Source organism: Gorilla gorilla, chromosome 11, assembly GCF_029281585.2.
Source record: "Gorilla gorilla gorilla isolate KB3781 chromosome 11, NHGRI_mGorGor1-v2.1_pri, whole genome shotgun sequence".
NCBI lineage: Eukaryota > Metazoa > Chordata > Mammalia > Primates > Hominidae > Gorilla > Gorilla gorilla.
In genome coordinates this window covers 136,014,411-136,034,690 of record NC_073235.2, presented here as the reverse complement: position 1 = coordinate 136,034,690, position 20,280 = coordinate 136,014,411, and the positions used below count along the sequence as shown (strand labels likewise).

Below are 20,280 nucleotides of genomic sequence, written 5' to 3'. Positions count from 1 at the left end.
TGTGGGTTGAATGAACGCATCTGCCAGTGACCTTCCCCCGATTCCCAGTGTGTGAAGCCCCTGGCCCCCAGTGCAAGCCCTTTGTAACCTCCCTCATCTCTGCACGTTCACAGGTGTTGGGGAGCCAGAGGAGGGCACCGGCCTGCCCTCCACCACTGCCTGGAGGGGAAAGTAGAGCTGGCAAAAATTACAGGAAGCCAGCTCTGTCCATGGTGACATATGAGGCACGGATTTATCGGTTCTGCAACCAGGGAATCATAGCAGTCCTAAACTCTAAGTGGAAAATAAATATGCATCCTTCCCTGCCATCAGCCGGCTGTTGTTAAGCCACACCAACACCTGTTCTGCTCAGCTGTCAAGCCCCCAGGCCCCCAGGCATTCAGGCACTTCTCTCAAGCTCCCTGGGCTCAGGGCGCACCCACTTTCCTGAAGCCCTGCAGCTGTGCTAAGACCTGCTCCTCTCCTAGAACAGAAAATAGGTGCTGATTTGTTGGGCCTATACAGTGTTGTAAAAATCAAGAAAGGTCACCTAAAAATCTGAATTTGGGGTCTCTCTTATAGAGCACTATAAGATCTAACACAACCAATTCCATTCCCCATTGTTCTGTGCCCCCTTCTTCTGTAATCACCTCATCTTCCCCGATCTTGTCTGCGCACACCCCACCCCATTGTCCTGGACCACTAGCTTCGAGATGTTCTGAAAGTTGGATTTGTAACACAGCCCAGTAAACAGACACAAACATGTGCAACAACTCTCCTGACACCATATTCAGCTTCACCATGTGTGAAATACTCTGAGATTTTCCAATCCATTCCATTTTGTTCTATTCTATTTTTTTTTTTTTAGATGGAGTCTTGCTCTGTTGCTCAGGCTGGAGTGTAGTGGCACAATCTCAGTTCACTGCAACCTCCGCCTCCCAAGTTTGAGTGATTCTCCTACCTCAGCCTCCCAAGTAGCGCACCACCATGCCCAGCTAATTTTTTTTTTTTTTTTTTTTTGAGATGGAGCCTTGCTCTAATGCCCAGGCTGGAATGCAGTGGCACGATCTCGGCTCACTGCAACCTCCACCTCCCAGGTTCAAGCAATTGGCTGGGATTACAGGCACCCGCCACCATGCCTGGCTAATTTTTCTATTTTTAGTAGAGACGGGGTTTTGCCATGTTGGCCAGGCTGGTCTCAAACTCCTGACCACAGGTAATCTGCCCGCCTCGGCCTCCCAAAGTGCTGGGATTACAGGCATGAGCCACCGCACCCAGTCTGTTCTATTCTATTCTATTCCGTTCTGTTCCGTTCCATTTTGGATCCACTACATTGATTTCACAAACCACTAACGGGTCAGATGTCGCAGATGCCCTGCGACAAAAATACTGCCCTTGTCATCACCTATCACTGCCCATCCCATAATCCAGTTACAGAAACTGCCTCTCTGTGTAGCTCCCTTCCTCATGAATCCCAGACCCAGTGGCTTAGAGGGCCTGAACCCACGGATCCTGGCACCTCCTTCTCCTCCTGTCCCCACCGCCTCCTTCCATGCTGGAGCCCCGTCCACCTGGCTCACTCCTCTCTCACACACCCTCAGTCCCCACAGCACATGCTTGGCCATCTCAACTCTCTTCTCAACTCTGTGGCCATAGTGACCATTTGGAAAGTCAGCGCCTGTCATTCACAGCCTGCCAATGGCTCCCATCTCATTCAGGCAAAAACTCAAGTCTCTACAACATCGACAAGGCCCTTCATGATCTGGCCACACCTCCCCTTCCACTCTAACCTCAGCTTCCCACTTTTTTTGTTTGTTGTTTGTTTTTGAGACAGGGTCTCACTCAATCGCCCAGGCTAGAGCGCAGTGCAGTGGCATGATCACAGCTCACTGCAGCCTCTGCTTCCAGGGCTTAAGTGATCCTCCTACCTCAGCCTCCCAAGTAGCTGGGACTACAGGCATGTGCCACCAATCCTGGCTAATATTTGTATTTTTTGTAGAGATGGGGTCTCGCCACGTTGCCCGGGCTAGTCTTGAACTCCTGGGTTGATCCGCCCACCTCAGCCTCCCAAAGTGCTGGGATGACAGGCCTGAGCCACTGCACTTGGCCTCCCCCTTTCATCCCTTGCTCCTCTCACTCAGCAGGCAGCCTCCTCACTGCCCCCGGAACACACCAGGCGAGGTGCGCCCTGTACCTGGAAGGCTCTCCCCTGGGAGAGTGTGGCTTTCTCCTTTGCCTCATTAGAGACTGGCTTTAAACATCCTCAACACACATCCCACCAGATACTCCCCTTGTCTCTCACAAGCCTCTTGTTCTCCACAGCATCTGTGGCCACCTGGCATGCCATGTAGTTCCTTGTTATTTGGGTTTACCTGGTGCTCTCGGTTAATGTGTGAGACTCATGGGGGTTGGGACTCTGTGATTTTGTTCACAAGGATGTTCATGGTTAATAATTGCTGAAGATGAGTGATGGGTTCATAGAGGATCTTTATACTGGTCTCTCTACTTTTGGGTATGTTTGAAATTTTCCATGATAAAAAGCTATCTTTAAAAGTCGAATGGGCCGAGCGCGGTGGCTCACGCCTGTAATCCCAGGACTTTGGGAGGCCAAAGCAGGCAGATCACCTGAGGTCGGGAGTTTGAGACCAGCCTGACCAACGTGGAGAAAACCCATCTCTACTAAAAATACAAAATTAGCCAGGCATGGTGACCCACACCTGTAATCCCAGCTACTCGGGAGGCTGAGGCAGAAGAATCGCTTGAACCTGTGAGGCAGAGGTTGTGGTGAGCCGAGATCATGCCATTGCACTCCAGCCTGGGCAACAAGAGTGAAACTCCATCTAAAAAAAAAAAAAAAAAAAAAAAAGTCTATTGAAGGAGCCAGTGCGGTGGCTCACACCCGTAATCCCAGCACTTTGGGAGGCCAAGGCAGGCAGATCACTTGAGCTCAGGAGTTTGAGACCAGCCTGGTCAATGTGGTGAAACCCTGCCTCCACACAAAATACAAAAATTAGCTGGGCATGGTGGCACACACCTGTAGTCCCAGCTACTCAGGATGCTGAGGCTAGAGAATCACTTGAGCCCAGAAACCACAGGATGCAGTGAGCCAAGATCACGCCACTGCACCCCAGCATGGGTGACAGAGTAAAACCCTGTTTCAAAAAAAATAAAAAAGTCTATTGAAGGAATGAACAAATCCATAAAACCATGGCATTTCTTCTTGAACTAACCTTCCCTGAATCTTGTGGAGCTGGCTGCAACATCACTGAACAGGGCAAGTAGTCAGGAAACTGTGGAAAGAAACAAATAAAAAATCATTTATTTCAGAAGGGGCTGTTCCGTAAGTAATATATAATCATGTAAAAATTAGAAAATAAAGATGATAAGCAAGAAAAAAGAAAAATCACATTCACCTATACTCCTGACACCCAAATACATGTTGCTAACATAACCTTCCCAAAATTTCCTGCCTGTACACATAAATATGTATGTTTTGTTTTGAGATGGAGTCTTGCTCTGTCGCCCAGGCTGGAGTGCAGTGGAGTAGCTGGGATTACAGGCACACACCACCATGCCCAGCTAATTTTTGTATTTTTGCTAGAGATGGGGTTTCACCATGTTGCCCAGGCTGGTCTCAAACTTCTGATCTTAAGTAATCCACCCACCTTGGCCTCTCAAAGTGCTGGGATTCTAGGTGTGAGCCACTGCAACTGGCCACGCCCAAATATGTATGTGTGAGAAGACGTTTTACAGAAATGGGACAAAGTGATGATCATGTTCTGTAGTCTGTTTACTCACTTCATTAATTCTAGCCCTTTTCAGAAAGCATTGTGACCATTTTCCCACATCATAAAATACAGTTCTGAATCATCCTTTTTAGGGCTCTATAATATACATTTAACGTAGCCAGTCCCCTTTGCTGGCTACTGAAGTGGTCTTTACTTTTTTGCCATTATAAACAATGCTGTAATAAATCAGTTTTAGACAATTAATTCCATAAGCTGAACTGCTAGAAAGAGAAGCACTTTTTTTTTTTTTTTTTTGAGACAGAGTCTTGCTCTGTCACCCAGGCTGGAGTGCAGTGGCGCAATCTCGGCTCACTGCAAGCTCTGCCTTGCGGGTTCACACCATTCTCCTGCCTCAGCCTCCCGAGTAGCTGGAACTACAGGCGCCCGCCACCACGCCTGACTAATTTGTGTGTGTGTGTGTGTGTGTGTGTGTGTGTATTTTTAGTAGAGACAGGGTTTCACCATGTTAGCCAGGATGGTCTCAATCTCCTGACCTCGGAGAAGCACATGTTTTAAGGCTTTCAATACATGTTGACATATTGTCTCTAAAAGGTTATGTCACTTCAAACTCCCAGCACAGGTACATGGGAGCACCCAGGACCTTATAACTTTTTTGTAAATGTGATTTTGTAAAACAGTTGTGATAAACATAGAATAACATCAAATTTACCATTTAAGCTCTTTTAACTGTACGGTTCATTGGCATGAAGTACATTCACACCATTCTGCAGTAATCACCACTATCTATCACCAGAACATTTTTCATCTTCCCAATCTGAAGCTCTGTTCCCATTAAACCCCAACTCCCCATCCTCCAACCCCCCAGCCTGTGGGAAGCTCTATTCTGTCTCTGTCTGTATGAATCTGATTACTCCAGGTATCTCCTGTAAGTGAAACCATAGAGTATTTGTCTTTTTGTGTCTGGGTCCTTTCATTTAGTATCATGTATTCAGGATTAATCCATGGTGTAGCACAGAACAGAATTTCATTCCTTTTTAAGGCTGAACCATGTAACTTTGGAAGTGTATATTCTCTTAAGACAAATAAACATGCTCGTAAAGCAGATGGTAGCTTCCCCCAATTGAGCTCACACCCAAGACTTCAGAGAGTTTGCACGCTGGCACCGTTGGTAGCCAGGTCTCAATGGATGACAGACGGGCCCCCAGAGAGCTGAAGATATCTCCTGTGATTCCCCCAAGCTGTGGGCAAGGAAAAAGATGACATCTTACTTCGCTAAGCTCTCCTGTCCTGCAGGGAACCCTTTCCTACTTAGAACTCCGAGGGGCCGAGGGGCATTTCTGTGAGCTTTCTTTTTCGAGTTTAGCAAGCAAAGGAATAACACGTGCTCATGTAATTAGGGGGTCGGGTCAAGGGAAATATGTAAACGGTAGGTTGAAAGGGTGTCTTCAAAGGCTAAGAGGCTATTTTCAAGGACTTAAAAAAAGACAATCATAGACCATGCAATCTAGAATTTCTTTCAAGGGTGCAATTTCCAGGCCTGCAGATGTGAAGTTCTTCCTCTCTCCCCTTTCCTTTGCCCCTATCCACATGATAAGGTGCTGCGGGTGAAGGAAGCAGGGCTGGCCGGAGGAGTCACCCACCGTCAGGAGAAAGGGGTACGTGTTGCTCCCCAGCTTTTTGAGCAGGCTCTCTTGCAGTTTTGTGGGGGTGCTCGCGGCCCCCACAGGAGGATACACCTGGACCCGGGAGAAGTACAGGTCCCTGCGGAAGGTCAAGCCGATCACGTCAATGTCCTCTTGGCCATAGCGGAAGGCGCAGGTCAGAGTGACATACACTGCAAGGGAGATGAAGGCAGGGTCGGACTTGGCCCTCGGCCTGGTGCCCACCACCACTGACGGAGTGGGCAGCGAACACGGGTTTTCAACCTTTAGCATCTGGAGGGGATAGGGGCTGGGATTGGAGAGAACCCTGCCACCCAGCTACTCCACACCACTCTGGAGAATCAGCCCCTTCGTGAGAGTTCACCGCTCTAAAGGGAGATCCTGGCATCTTCCTCCCAATTGTATCATGTTGCCAGAATGGTAGAAATCTGAAGACAGAGGACCCAGTCCCCTCCATCCTGCCCGCCCCCTTCATTCCCTAGCTCTGTGGCCTCAGAGGCTTTGAGACAGTGCTGGCTGCTCAGGTTCTAGAGGGTAGGATGTCTGGACGAATGAAGGAAGAAGGTAAGATGCAGAGGGAAACAGCGCTGGGCAGCACAGCAGATGTGGGCCAGGGTCAATCGTGGGCTGAGTGAGGAGCCAGAAGGCTCACAGGCCACATGGGGAGGTGAAATCCAACTTGAGAAGGCTCAAGTTCCAGCCTCCTTTTCACGCTGCTCTGAAACATAATGAGCATTCTCCAAACCCCCACTTCTGAAAATTCTACTTGTTGAACAGACTTAAAGTGCGCGCCCAGTAGACCAAAAGAATTGTATGAAGTTCACTACACCTTCTAAAAAAGACACGAAGCACATGTTTCTCAAATATAAAGCACATGAGAGGCGGCCCCTCCAAGTGCGTGGTAGCTGTTGGTTGAGAATTTTGCCTGTAAGCCCCAAAGGTAACTGCCCTTCGCTGCTGACTCAGAAGAAACAGTGGCCACTCACTAGCCCCTCATTCAAGCTCAGGACTAAGAAGGTGCCCAGAGACCACGTAGTTTGACAGCTGTCCTGTGCAGTGGCTTTCCCTGAGAACAGGCGCCCTTCTCTGGTCAAGGACTTGGGCTTTCGGGGCTCAAACCAGATGCCCCCTGGTCCAGAGAGGAGCAGGGCACCCAGGAGGAAGGTGGAGAGGACAGAGGGGGCCGTTTGGGGCCCCATTTCAGCCATGCCCCTCTCAATGCTGACGGCCCCATAGCTGACGTATTCCAGTGGCACATCCAGGGTTCTGAACAATTCCTTGATGTTGCCAGTAGCAACACTCAAAAAGGCATATTTAGAATGGAACTGAGTCAGTGACATTATCACAAGGATAGCTGGAATCTGTTCTAATTTGGTTTATGCAACTGTTATTAGTAACAAATTACTTACCACACACATCAAAACTGCCAGAAATCTTCAAGGGCGCTGTGACATTGGTTCAGAACCATCGAAGTAAGCACCATAATAAATTCTGGGTCTTACTCCCCCTGCCTCCCAGCAGGCATCATTTCCCCCTTTTTGGTGTTGGTTGAGAATTTTGCCTGTCAGCCCCAACGGTAACCGCCCCTCGCCACTGACTCAGAAGAAATACTGCCCACTCACTCGCCCCTCATTCATTCAAGGTCTTGTGTCCTCCTGAGTCCTAGGCACCCCAGGCACCCTCCTGAGTTTGCCCGTAGCACAGAAGTACATGATACAGGGGTGAGCAAACAGGGATGGGGGCCACAGACCTGGGCTCCGTCTACCATCTACTTATCTGCCACCCTGGACAATGACTTTGCTGAGCGAGTGAGCTCTGGTGTCAACAGGACCTATGTCACGTGAATTAGGTACGGGAGTGTGGGTCAGTGGGCCTGGCACTGGTTCCACGTGCAAGAGCTCTGCCTCTGCCTTCCTGTCTCTCCTTCCACGTAAATGCCCCTTCCCAGAGCCGCCCAGAGAGCAGTCCACTCCGCCCAGAAACCAGCCTGAGACAAGGGGCTTCATCTCACCTTTCTTTCCCTTCACAAGATCAGGATCAACCAACACGACACCATCTAAGGCAAAAGAGGGAGAGAGCAGTGAGGGTGGAGAAGATCAAAGAAACCAGACACCTACTTTAAAAACTAAGTATGTTTTTAATTACACATGTAATCCATGTTCATTATAAGAAAGAAAGAAAAGTCAAGCAAAGGGAAAAAAGTCATCCAAATTCCTACTGCCTGAAAATATCTATTGTGAAGATCTTGGTGCAGATTTTTATTTTATTTTTCCAGGCCAGGTGTGGTGGCCCATGCCTGTAATCCCAGTACTTTGGGAGGCCAAGGCAGGAGGACTGCTCGAGCCTAGGAGTTCGAGAGCAGCCTGAGCAACATAGTGAGATCCTTGTCTCTACAAAGTGTTTTAAAAAATTAGCCAGCAGCCTGGGTAACAAAATGAGAGCCTGTCTCTATAAAAAAACAAAACAAAACAAATTAGCTGGGTGTGGTGGTACATGCCTGTAGTCCCAACTACTCAGGAGGCTGAGGCAGGAGGATCCCTTGAGCCCAGGAAGTCAAGGCTGCAGTGAGCCATGATCATGCCACTGCACTCCAGCCTGGGTAATAGAGCCAGACCTTTTCTCAAAACATACAAAAAAGAAAAAAGAAAAAAAGTTAGCAGGGCATGGGCCAGGTGTGGTGGTGCATGCCTGTGGTCCCAGCTATGTGAGAGGCTGAGGTAGGCGGAATTCTTAAACCTGAGAGGTTGAGGCTGCAGTGAGCTGTGACTGTGCCACTGCACTCCAGCCTGGGTGATAGAGACACTGTCCCACACCCCCGACAAAAAAAAATTTTTTCCAGACATATATAACTTAATTATATGAATGCTTTTACTAAGTAAAAAAAAAGATCCTATTGTACATACTGTTCAGCTAACTGCTTTCCTCACTCAATTATACATTGGAAACATCTATTCATACTCACATACATACATCTATACACACATGTATATATATACACACACACACATAGAGAAAACGTGCTAATCATTTTAATAGCTACATATTACTCCATTGAATGGATGTACCATAAATTATTTAATCACTTCCTATTGTTAGGGCATCTAGGTTGTTTCCAATTTTTCCCATTGTAATTAATATTGTGATGAACATCCTTATACATACGTCTTTATATCTCTCCATGACTTTTTAAAAATAAATTATAGAATTGGATTTGGCTTTTGATAACATGCTGCCAAATAACCTTCCAGAAAGTGTTTTGCCAAGGCACATTTGCATATCCAGTGTCTGAAACTGCCAGTTTTTCTACACTCTTTAAAAAATGTTTTGTGTTGAAATGATTATAGATTCACAGGAAGTTGCAAAGATAGTACAGAGACGTCCCTAGTATCCTTCATCCAGTTTCTCCCAATGGTTCCATCTGCCATAATTACAGTACAATATCAAAACTAGGAAGCTGACGTGGGACATTCTGAGAAACATTTTGGTTCTTTCCGGTTTGGAGCTACCACAAATAAAGCTGCTGTGAACAATCATGTATAGGTTTTTGTGAGGACACAAGTTTTCATTTCTCTGAGATAAGTGCCCGGGATGCAACTGTTGGGTCATATGGTAAGTATGTGTTTCATGTTTTAAGAAGCTGCTGCTGGGTGCAGTGCCTCACGCCTGTAATCTCAGCACTTTGGGAGGCTAAGGCAGGCAGATCACTTGAGCTCAGGAGTTCGAGACCAGCCTGGGTAACATGGCAAAACTCCATCTCTGCAAAAAATACAAAAATCAGCCAGGCGTGGTGGCACATGCCTGTAGTCTCAGCTACTTGGGAGGCTGAGGTCGGAGGATCGCTTGGGCCCAGGAGGTGGAGGTTGCAGTGAGCCAAGATCTCGCCACTACATTGAAAGTAATGGCAAAAAACTGCAATTACTTTTGCACCAACCTAAAATATTTTAGCCATTTTGGTAGGTGTATAATACGCTCTCACTGTAGCTTTAATCTGTATTTCCCTAGTGGCTAATGATACCAAAGATGTTTTCACGTGCTTGCTTGTCTTCATGTATCTTCTTTGATGAAATGTCTCTTCCTGTCTTTCCCCCATTTTCTCATAGGATCTTGCTTTTTGTACTGCTGAGTTCTGAGCGTTCTTCATACATTCCAGACATGAGTCCTTTGTGTCTTCACACTCTTTAAAATTCTTTCCAGCCAGACACAGTGGCTCATGCCTGTAATCCCAGCACTTTGGGAGGCCGAGGCAGGCGGATCACCTGAGGTCAGGAGTTTGAGACCAGCCTGGCCAACATGGTGGAACCCCATCTCTACTAAAAATACAAAATTAGCTGGGCATGGTGACGCATTCCTGTAATCCCAGCTATTTGGGAGACTGAGGCAGAAGAATCACTTGAACCCAGGAGGCAGAGGTTGCAGTGAGCCGAGATCATGCCACTGCACTCCAGCCTGGCCAACAAGAATGAAACTCCATCTCAAAAAAATAAAAATAAAAATAAATAAAATTGTTTCCAATCAGCCAGTGGCACCTCACTGATGTTTTAATTTGCATGTCTTTATTTAGATTATTAGCAAGGCCAGTTTTTAAAAACACAAAGTGAGCGGTTATCTGTGACTTCAAGGAAAACCAGCATTGCAGTTTTCTCCAAGCAACTTACCCACAGGCTGGACTTGGCTGACATGGTCTATGTAGTCTCTCTTCCCCAGGTAGATGGTCACCTGCAAGAAGAACAGGTGCGGGTCTAAGGGCCAAAGAATGCTAAGCTAAGGCATCCATGATAAACCCAGCAGCAGCCCGGGCGCGGTGGCTCACACCTGTAATCTTAGCACTTTGGGAGGCCAAGGCGGGCGGACCACGAGGTCAGGAGTTTGAGCCTGGCCAATATGGTGAAACCCTGTCTCTACTAAAAAAAAATACAAAAATTAGCTGTAGCCCCAGCTACTCAGGAGGCTGAGGCAGGAGAATCAGTTAAACCTGGGAGGCGGAGGTTGCAGTGAGCCAAGAGCACGCCACTGCACTCCAGCCTGGGCAACAGAGTGAGACTCCGTCTCAAAAAAAAAAAAAAAAAAAGAAAGAAAATTATGTAAATGAGACTTTTGCCATCCATTTGCATGTTAAATCTTTTATTTCCAGCTGTGGAATGAAAGGTAGCCCCTCTTTGTCACAAGAACTTCTGGACAGGCTGGGTGTGGTGGCTCACCCCTGTAATCCCAGCACTTTGGGAGGCTGAGGCGGGCGGATCACCTGAGGTTGGGAGTTCGAGACCAGCCTGGCCAACATGACGAAACCCTGTCTCTACTAATAACACAAAAATTAGCTGGGCATGATGGTATACGCCTGTAATTCCAGCTACTCGAGAGACTGAGGCAGGAGAGTTGCTTGAGCCTAGGAGGTGGAGGTTGCAGTGAGCAGAGATCGTTCCACTGCACTCCAGCCTGGGTGACAGAGCAAGACTCTGTCTCAAAAAAAAGAACTTCTGGACAACGCAAAGAGGTGGGAGTTCTGGAGAAGCCCCCGAAATCCCACCAGGTGAACTACTGCACAGGTAGACCGAAAGCCATGCACTGAGGGAGCTGGGTGGGAAGGGGATGGCCATCATCTGGGCCCACAGGCCCTGGCCCTGTCCTGCCCCTGGCAACGAAGGTCTCTACCCACTTATGGGAGAGCAGGGTTGGGTTCCCCAGCCCTCAGCACTTTAATCCATAGGACTGTGCCTTGGTGGTAGTAATCCGGAGTCTCTGCACATCTTTAAGCATCTACTGCAGAGTCTAGGACACACAGGGATTCAGTGTTTGCCAAGTGCACCAATGAATGAGAGTACACTCTTTCATTGAGTGTGGCCCCCTTCTTCGAATGAATATTTTGAATTCCAGGAATGGCCTAAATCATTTTTGTTGGCATTAAGTCCTCTCCTATATGCTCCCCTTTCACCCATACCAGATGTCCCGAAGCGTAGCCCTGTGCCCTCTAGGTTACTCACATGAATGATGCTGAAGTGACTTCCAGCAAATACCGCTAGAACCCTGGTTTACAGAGAAGATTCCGTAGGAAACCTTATACTCCCAGTGCTAAGCATGTTTGGGAGGCCTCACTAGCCTGGGTGGTGTGGAAGCCTGGCATCTGTGAGCAGGGAGCTGACCGGGACACACACTGCTACCTGCTGGTTGCTGCAGTGAGTCCCAGCTTCCTAAACACTGTGGGTGTCTTGGCCTTGCCCTCAAGATCCACCCTGTGGGGCTGACCAGGGTGTGTTGCCCTAGTAGATTCCCTGGTCTTCTGGCTTCTGGGCAAGGTGGGCCAGATGTTTGTCCCCACCTTGCCTGCATGGTGGCTGGGCCTGGGGCTGGCACAGCCCTCTAGTGGGGATCACAGTTCCTGGCAGGTAGCCCTGAGGGCCTCGGGGTTCTGAGAATTGTGCAATCCCTCATCCCTTAACCCCAGGGAGGTGCCAGCACCCAGCTGCTCGTCACTGCCGTGTGGCACATGGAAGTCTTTCTTGTAATTTTTTTTTTTTTTTTTTTGAGACAAGGTCTCATTCTGTCGCCCAGGCTGGAGTGCAGTGGCACTATCTCAGCTCACTGCAACCTCTGCTTCCCAGGATCAAGTGATCCTCTCACCTCAGCCTCCCAGGTAGCTGGGACTACAGATGCACGCCACTGTGCCCAGCTAATTTTTTATATTTTTTTGTAGAGACAGGGTCTCGCCATGTTGCCCAGGCTGGTCTCAAACTCCTGGGTTCAAGCAATCCACCCACCTCGGCCTTCCAGAGTGCTGGGATTACAGGCATGAGCCACCACTGTACCTGGCTATTTCTTGTGATTTCTTTCACACCTGCCTACACCCTAGCAAACAGCCCCTTTTAAAAACTCCCCTCTGGCCAGGTACAGTGGCTCATGCCTGTAATCCCAACACTGAGAGACCAAGGTGGGAAGGATCACCTGAAGTCAGGAGTTCAAGCCAGGGCAACAAAGTGATACCCCCTCCTCTGCCCCCTGCCATCGCTCCAAAAAAAAAAAAAAAGATTAGCCTGGCAAGGTGGTGCCTGCTTGTAGTCTCAACTACTTGGGAAGCTGAGGAAGGAGGATCACTTGAGCCTAGGAGGTTGAGGCTGCGGTGAGCTACGATCTTACCATTGTACTCCAACCCTGCTCTCCCACAAAGGGGGTAAAGAGATCTTCACTGGTCTCCAGAGTAAGACCCTGTCTCAAAAAAAAAAAACAAAAAATTCTCCCCAAACCAACCAATTTGGAGGCTGCCTTGCAGGAATGGTAACTATGACATCGCTATTCTGCTGCTCAGTGTCTACTGGCTGCTCACTCCTTCTCTGTGGAATAAACCCCAGCGCCTTGTGTGTGGCCACCCTGAGAGCGTCCTCTCTGACAGCTCCGCTCTTCCCTGGGCTCTGGCCACAGCGGCTCTGCCACAGCTCCCCCAAACACCACAGATTTGTGCCTCTGTTCCTACTGTTTCCACGGTAAGGAAGGCCCTTCTGCTGCACTTTCACCTGGGGGAAATCCTACCCACGCTTCAGGAGACACCTCACAGTCCCCATCTCTCCCTTTGCCCAGCACCCCCTGGCTTTTGGTGCCCCAGGAGCATGTGGCCTGCGACCACATCTCAGCGTGCAGCACACTGTGTTCTGGGTGCTCTTGCAGGAGCCTGTCTCCTTTGCTAGACTTCGCCTGTCAATTAGGCAAATGCTGCTTTCATCTATCCCACACACGGTTACAGAGGCCCCAGCAGCTGCTGGCTACTGAAAATAAAAACCGAAGAAGACATCCCCTTGGTCCCCAAGGTCCCTGCTCTTTGGTTGGGAGCCCAGCAAGTGAACTGGCAATTGTGCCCCTGGAATAAATGCCAGGGCAAAGGCTGGTGGGGAGGAAGCCCGAGGGGAGGGCACTGAGGAGGGAAGGAGAGAGGGAAGGCTCTTGCTTTCAGAGGAGGCTCTACCTGGTGGACAAATGGCATAGCCAGGGGACAGGGGACGGTTGAGGGCATGCTCTCTGAGCAAAACGTATACAAAGCCCGGGGCCCCGAGAATGCTTCCGGCACTGCCAATGGCTTCACCATGCCACTGAATGGGGATGCAGGCTGCTGCTGCTGAAATGGTCTCATAGGACATGGCCCTAAAGAACCTCAGAAGACGTTGAAGCGTTTTAAGCAGGATGAAAGACTTGAATTAAACAGTATTTAGAAAAGCTAAATAGAGAAATAGCTTTTGGAAGAATTAAATAGCATTTAGAGTGCTTATCATGTATCAGGGGCCAAGCTAAGCACTTTGACCACATGGTTTCACTTAATCCTCACAGCAACTCAATGAGATAGGAATGCAGCCCATTTTATAGAAGGGAGCACTGAGATTTAGCTCATACCAGCAGCAAACTGGAGAATGGATTGGCAAGGGGAGAACCAGTTAGGCAGCCTGACTGTGGAGCTGATGAGGGGGACTGCAGAGTGGATGGGAGAGACAAGGGCAGGTGAAGAGAGGGCATGTTTCTTCTCTTTCAAAAGGTTTGGCTGCAAGGGAAGAAGAACTAGAAAGGATATAGGGTCGAGGGTAGTTGGTGGTTGTTCTTAAGGTGTGTGAGGTCGGTACTTATTTGTTTATTTATTTGAGACAGAGTTTCGCTCTTGTTGCCCAGGCTGGAGTGCAATGGCGCGATCTCGGCTCATGGCAACCTCCGCCTCCCAGGTTCAAGTGATTCTCCTGCCTCAGCCTCCCGAGTAGCTGGGATTACAGGCATGCACCACCACACCCGGCTAATTTTTGTATTTTTAGTAGAGACAGGGTTTCTCCATGTTGGCCAGGCTGGTCTCGAACTCCTGACCTCAGGTGATCCACCTGCCTTGGCCTCCCAAAGTGTTGGGATTACAGGCATAAACCACCGTGCCTGGCTGGTACTTATTTTTATGCTCAGACAAAGTACTAGCAGAGAGGAGAGGCTGCACACACAGCCAGACCAATGACTGAGGCCCCTGAGGAGGTGGCCAACCATGAAACCCAGGGTGTAAGAGGTGGTGAACCTCAGATGGGAGCAAACTACCCCTTCCACTGCAACAGGAAGGACAGGGGCAGGATGGGGGCAGGTAGAGAAGTGGGTGATGTGAGACTGTAGCCAGCCTTCGGGGGCCCATCCAACAGCCACACACCCCTTCTTCCTGGATAAAAGCCGCCAACTGTTGTTCAGGGACCACCGTCTTCCACCAGGCGGTATGCTCAGAGGAGGCCAGCTCCAGGGTACGATTCTTGATTGGCCTGATTCACTATGATCATCTAATTCTTCTGGCTTGGGATTGGTTTACAGTGGGCATGTGACCCAGTTTTGGCCAATGAGATATGAGAGAAGAGGCTTGGGAAAGATTTCCTGACCCTTACAAGAGACCCCAGGAAACCACAGCCTCTTCCTTCTGGATGTTGTCAAGTGTGGGTGAGACGCCAGGAGCGGGGGCAGTCATTCAGCCACCTGCTGGAGGATGAAGGTCAAAGAAGAGGGCAGCGTCGGGAGAATCACAGAGAAATGGGCTCAGAGCCCTGGCACACCATGCCTGGGGCCACACAGACGTCGCTGGCAAAATGATCTGAATACATGAGACAGGAATTGAATTCTCTTTTCCCACCTGTGAGGACTTATCTACAAAAACCATCTACATTTCTTGGTGGAAAGGATGTCTATCTAGGAGCGAGGGGAAAACAACGTGGGAAACCAACACGAGCGGTTTCCTCTTCAGCCAGAAGTTGAGATAAAATGGACTGGAAAGATACGACTTGGGAAAGGGCTTGGAGAACGAAAGAATCAGAGTACTTGATTAAAATGACTGAGTTCCTTAACTAGGAGAGGAGAAGGCAGAAAGCACACAGGCAAAGCCGGATCTCCTGGGTGGCACGGTAAGGATGGGGAGGTTCTTTGGACCCCATACGGGGTTCAGAAGTCAGCCACAATGGGCCAGGTGCGGTGGCTCACATCTGTAATCTCAGCACTTGGGGAGGCCAAGATGGGCGGATCACCTGAGGTCAGGAGTTCGAGACCAGCTTGGCCAACATGGTGAAACCCTATCTCTACTAAAAATACAAAAATTAGCTGGGTGCGGTGGCGCATGCCTGTAGTCCCAGCTACGAGGGAGGCTGAGGCAGAATTGCTTGAACCTGGGAGGCGGAGGTTGCAGTGAGCTGAGATCACGCCACTGCACTCCAGCCTCGGTGACAGAGTGAGACTCTGTCTCAAAAAAAAAAAAAAAAAAAAAGCCAGAATGATGGCGAGCTACCCTGTCCAGTAGGGTAGCCACTGCTTAAGGTGGCTCCCGGACACCTGAAATATGGCCGCTCCAAATTGACATGTTCTGTAAACATAAAAAACACATCAGATTTCAATAATTCTTATATTATTATTTATGAGTTGAACTGATAGTTTTTTGGATATAGCGGGCTAAAATAAAATATAACATCAAAATGAATTTTACCTGTTTCTTCTTACTTTTTAAATGTGGCTACTAGAAAATTTAAAATTACATACGTGGCTTGCACTAGATGGTGCTGAGCTAGATTTTTGGCTCACAAGAAGCTGTCGAGTGGAGCTATCCACAGAGGCTGGACGGTGGACCCTCTCCCATGCGAGGAAGTTCATGGGCACACCTGGAGCATCTAACGTGCCCCTGGAGAGTGGTGGAAAGGGGGCAGACTGGGGCATGTTCCCTTATCCAATGGCCCTGCAGGCCCAGCTGAGGCTTGAGACCCCCCGGGTGGGGTAGGTGCACGGAGAAGAAGGAGTCACATTGATCACTGTCTGGGTTTTACCCAGGCAGGTGACACAATAGATAGACAAAAGGCTAAGGGCATCACAGGTACTGACAAAACCGTGTTTAAATAGTAAGTCAACTCTCCCTCTCCCTCTCCCTCTCCCTCTCCCTCTCCCTCTCCCTCTCCCTCTCCCTCTCCCTCTCCCTCTCCCTCTCCCTCTCCCTCTCCCTCTCCCTCTCCCTCTCCCTCTCCCTCTCCCTCTCCCTCTCCCTCTCCCTCTCCCTCTCCCTCTCCCTCTCCCTCTCCCTCTCCCTCTCCCTCTCCCTCTCTCTCCCTCTCCCTCTCCCTCTTTCCACGGTCTCCCTCTGATGCCGAGCCGAAGCTGGACGGTACTGCTGCCATCTCAGCTCACTGCAACCTCCCTGCCTGATTCTCCTGCCTCAGCCTGCCCAGTGCCTGCGATTGCAGGCGCGCGCCGCCCCGCCTGACTGGTTTTCGTATTTTTTGGTGGAGACGGGGTTTCGCTGTGTCGGCCGGGCTGGTCTCCAGCTCCTAACCACGAGTGATCTGCCAGCCTCGGCCTCCCGAGGTGCCGGGATTGCAGACGGAGTCTCGTTAACTCAGTGCTCAATGGCGCCCAGGCTGGAGTGCAGTGGCGTGATCTCGGCTCGCTACAACCACCTCCCAGCCGCCTGCCTTGGCCTCCCAAAGAGCCGAGATTGCAGCCTCTGCCCGGCTGCCACCCCGTCTGGGAAGTGAGGAGCATCTCCGCCTGGCCGCCCATCGTCTGGGATGTGAGGAGCCCCTCTGCCTGGCTGCCCAGTCTGGAAAGTGAGGAGCGTCTCTGCCCGGCCGCCATCCCATCTAGGAAGTGAGGAGCGCCTCTTCCCGGCGGCCATCACATCTGGGAAGTGAGGAGCGTCTCTGCCCGGCCGCCCATCGTCTGAGATGTGGGGAGCACCTCTGCCCTGCCGCCCCGTCCGGGATGTGAGGAGTGTCTCTGCCCGGCCGCCCCTTCTGAGAAGTGAGGAGACCCTCCGCCCAGCAGCCACCCTGTCTGGGAAGTGAGGAGCGTCTCCGCCTGGCAGCCACCTCCTCCGGGAGGGAGGTGGGGGGGCCAGCCCCCCGCCTGGCCAGCCGCCCTGTCCGGGAGGGAGGTGGGGGGGTCAGCCCCCCGCCCGGCCAGCCGCCCCATCTGGGAGGGAGGTGGGGGGATCAGCCCCCCGCCCGGCCAGCCGCCCTGTCCGGGAGGGAGGTGGGGGGTCAGCCCCCTGCCCGGCCAGCCGCCCTGTCCGGGAGGGAGGTGGGGGGGTCAGCCCCGCGCCCGGCCAGCCGCCCTGTCCGGGAGGTGAGGGGCGCCTCTGCCCAGCCGCCCCTACTGGGAAGTGAGGAGCCCCTCTGCCCAGCCAGCCGCCCCATCCGGGAGGGAGGTGGGGGGGGTCAGCCCCCCGCCCGGCCAGCCGCCCCGGCCGGGAGGTGAGGGGCGCCTCTGCCCGGCCGCCCCTACTGGGAAGTGAGGAGCCCCTCTGCCCGGCCACCACCCCGTCTGGGAGGTGTACCCAACAGCTCATTGAGAACGGGCCATGATGACAATGGCGGTTTTGTGGAATAGAAAGGGGGGAAAGGTGGGGAAAAGATTGAGAAATCGGATGGTTGCCGTGTCTGTGTAGAAAGAGGTAGACATGGGAGACTTTTCATTTTGTTCTGTACTAAGAAAAATTCTTCTGCCTTGGGATCCTGTTGATCTGTGACCTTACCCCCAACTCTGTGCTCTCTGAAACATGTGCTGTATCCACTCAGGGTTGAATGGATTAAGGGCGGTGCAAGATGTGCTTTGTTAAACAGATGCTTGAAGGCAGCATGCTCCTTAAGAGTCATCACCACTCCCTAATCTCAAGTACCCAGGGACACAAACACTGCGGAAGGCCGCAGGGTCCTCTGCCTAGGAAAACCAGAGAACTTTGTTCACTTGTTTATCTGCTGACCTTCCCTCCACTATTGTCCTATGACCCTGCCAAATCCCCCTCTGCGAGAAACACCCAAGAATGATCAATAAAAAATAAAAATAAAATAAATAAATAAATAAATAAATAGTAAGTCAAGGGTTCAAGGCTGGCTAGGAAAAGACACAGAGGTGGGGGTGACAGTGTGGGGATTGAGGGATTCGGAGAAAAGTGAGGGACACAGGCCTAAAGTCTTGATGAGACTGAAGAGAAGCTCTATTTCTGCAGTTCATTCCCTCATTTATATCTCAGTGATCATCCATCTGAGACAGAGACAAAAATAGGCACAAAGCTTCCCTGGCCCTCACAGTGTTTGTTTGTTTTTTATTTGAGACAGAGTCTCCCTCTGCTACCCAGGCTAGAGTGCAGTGGCACCATCTGGGCTCACTGCAACCTGTACCTCCTGGGTTCAAGTGATTCTTGTGCCTCAGCCTCCCAAGTCTGGGATTACAGGTGCCTGCCACCATACCCAGCTAATTTTTGTATTTTTAGTAGAAATGGGTTTTGCCATGTTGGCCAGGCTGGTCTCGAACTCCTGGCCTCAAGTTATCCCACCTCCGCCTCCCAAAGTGCTGGGATTACAGCAATGAGCCACCGCACCCTGGCCCTCAAAGAGTTTTGAGGTTGATCATGACTACACTGTACTTGAAAAAGCTCCATTTTTTAAAAACAATAATTTCTATCAAATCACTCACTTGTGCACCACTCACCGATTTGTCCCGGGAGATCTTCTTGAAGATAACATGGTTCAGTTCGGACTTGCTGGTCTTCCCGCTGGCTGCCATGTTATCTGTCCCTGGCAACTTCTGCCACCTTGGGGTGTTGGTCAGGTGTTAGAGGGCTGGAGAAAGGTAAGACAATCCTAAATATCAAGTCAAGAACATCCTGGTTATGAAACCTACTCACGAGATCCTGTGCATCCTCACCATGCCCTTGTACCGGCTTCAACATCCAAGTTTCATCGGTGAGTCTTTGCTTAGTTTGTATTTTACTGCAGCATGCTTTGGGGTGTTTTCAATATTTTATTTTTCTTGGTAAGCTTCAAACATTTCTCAGTACACCTTACCAGGGAGTCTAGCTAGATTCCAATGAGGTTTTACTTTCTGACTAACCTTTGGTGTTATCACACTTAGCCAGGTTGAATTTAAAGTTCTATCGTGACTGTGTCTAATGGCAAATAAATCAGAGAAGTTCCTGAAAACCACAACATAACCACTTCGCAAAGACTGTTTTCCAGAAGATATTAATGGCCGGGTACTGTGGCTCACACCTGTCATCTCAACATTTTGGGAGGCTGAAGCGAGAGGATCATTTGAAGCCAGGAGTTGGAGACTGGCCTGGGCAACATAGCAAGATCCTATCACTTTTTTAAAAAAAAAAGAATATACTAAAATCCCAAAAGTTCTATCTGGCAATTCCTACTAAGAGATAGCCACTCTGTTTTACAATTAAGAGGCCATCTTAGTGGTCTACAATTAAGCATACTCTGAGGTTTTTTTTTTAAGATATAGGAGCTCATTCTGTTGCCCAGGCTGGAGGGCAGTGCCACAATCATAGCTCACCGCAGCCTCGAACTCCTGGGCTCGTGATCCTCCTGCCTCAGCCTGCTGAGTAGCCAGGACTACAGGTGTGTGACAGCATGCCTAGCCAATTTATTTTTATTTTTGTTTTTTTGTAGAGACTGGGTCTGACTGTATTGCTCAAGTTGGTCTCGAATTCCTGGCTTCAAGTGATCCTCCAGCCTCAGCCTCCTGAGTCACTGGGACTATAGGCATGAGCCATTGCACCCGCTCACTCCAAGTCTCCTTAAGTAGCAACCAAGTCTTATGGAAACCACACAGAAAAGGTGAAGGCGGGACATACTGTCTGCATGAAAACGCCCATCCTTGCTCTTCCCCACACCTGCCCCAGGTTTCTGATAAGGTTTTGGCCTGTGGTGGTCACATACCTTGTGATTTGTCACCAACCAGGTGGGAAGGGCCGGGTGGCAAGGAGAGGGTCTCTATGCTCTGAGATGATGAATAGCCAGCCCCTGTCCTGAGCAAGCTGGTACCGTCTTGCCAGATGAGCCTGCAGAGGCACCGCTGAGGCTCCTGGCCTACGTATGTGGGGAATTTGTAGGGGATCTAGCGAGGATGCCCAGCATCCAGGTCTC

The 20,280-nt window shown here is 50.0% G+C and overlaps 1 protein-coding gene across 1 annotated transcript in view; it reads right to left on the bottom strand.

Annotated features, from left to right (window-relative positions):
* The window catches only part of SAG (S-antigen visual arrestin), a 41,016-nt gene extending 20,736 nt beyond the window's left edge, over positions 1-20,280 (bottom strand). Inside the window, exons 1-6 of the mRNA XM_004033381.5 lie at positions 20,074-20,280; positions 18,836-18,938; positions 10,045-10,105; positions 7,401-7,445; positions 5,369-5,562; positions 3,210-3,269 (exon numbers count right to left, since the gene is read on the bottom strand). Of these exons, the coding sequence (XP_004033429.1) occupies positions 3,210-3,269; positions 5,369-5,562; positions 7,401-7,445; positions 10,045-10,105; positions 18,836-18,910 (435 nt within the window). The 5' untranslated portion in view covers positions 18,911-18,938; positions 20,074-20,280. The remainder of the gene's footprint in view (positions 1-3,209; positions 3,270-5,368; positions 5,563-7,400; positions 7,446-10,044; positions 10,106-18,835; positions 18,939-20,073) is intronic.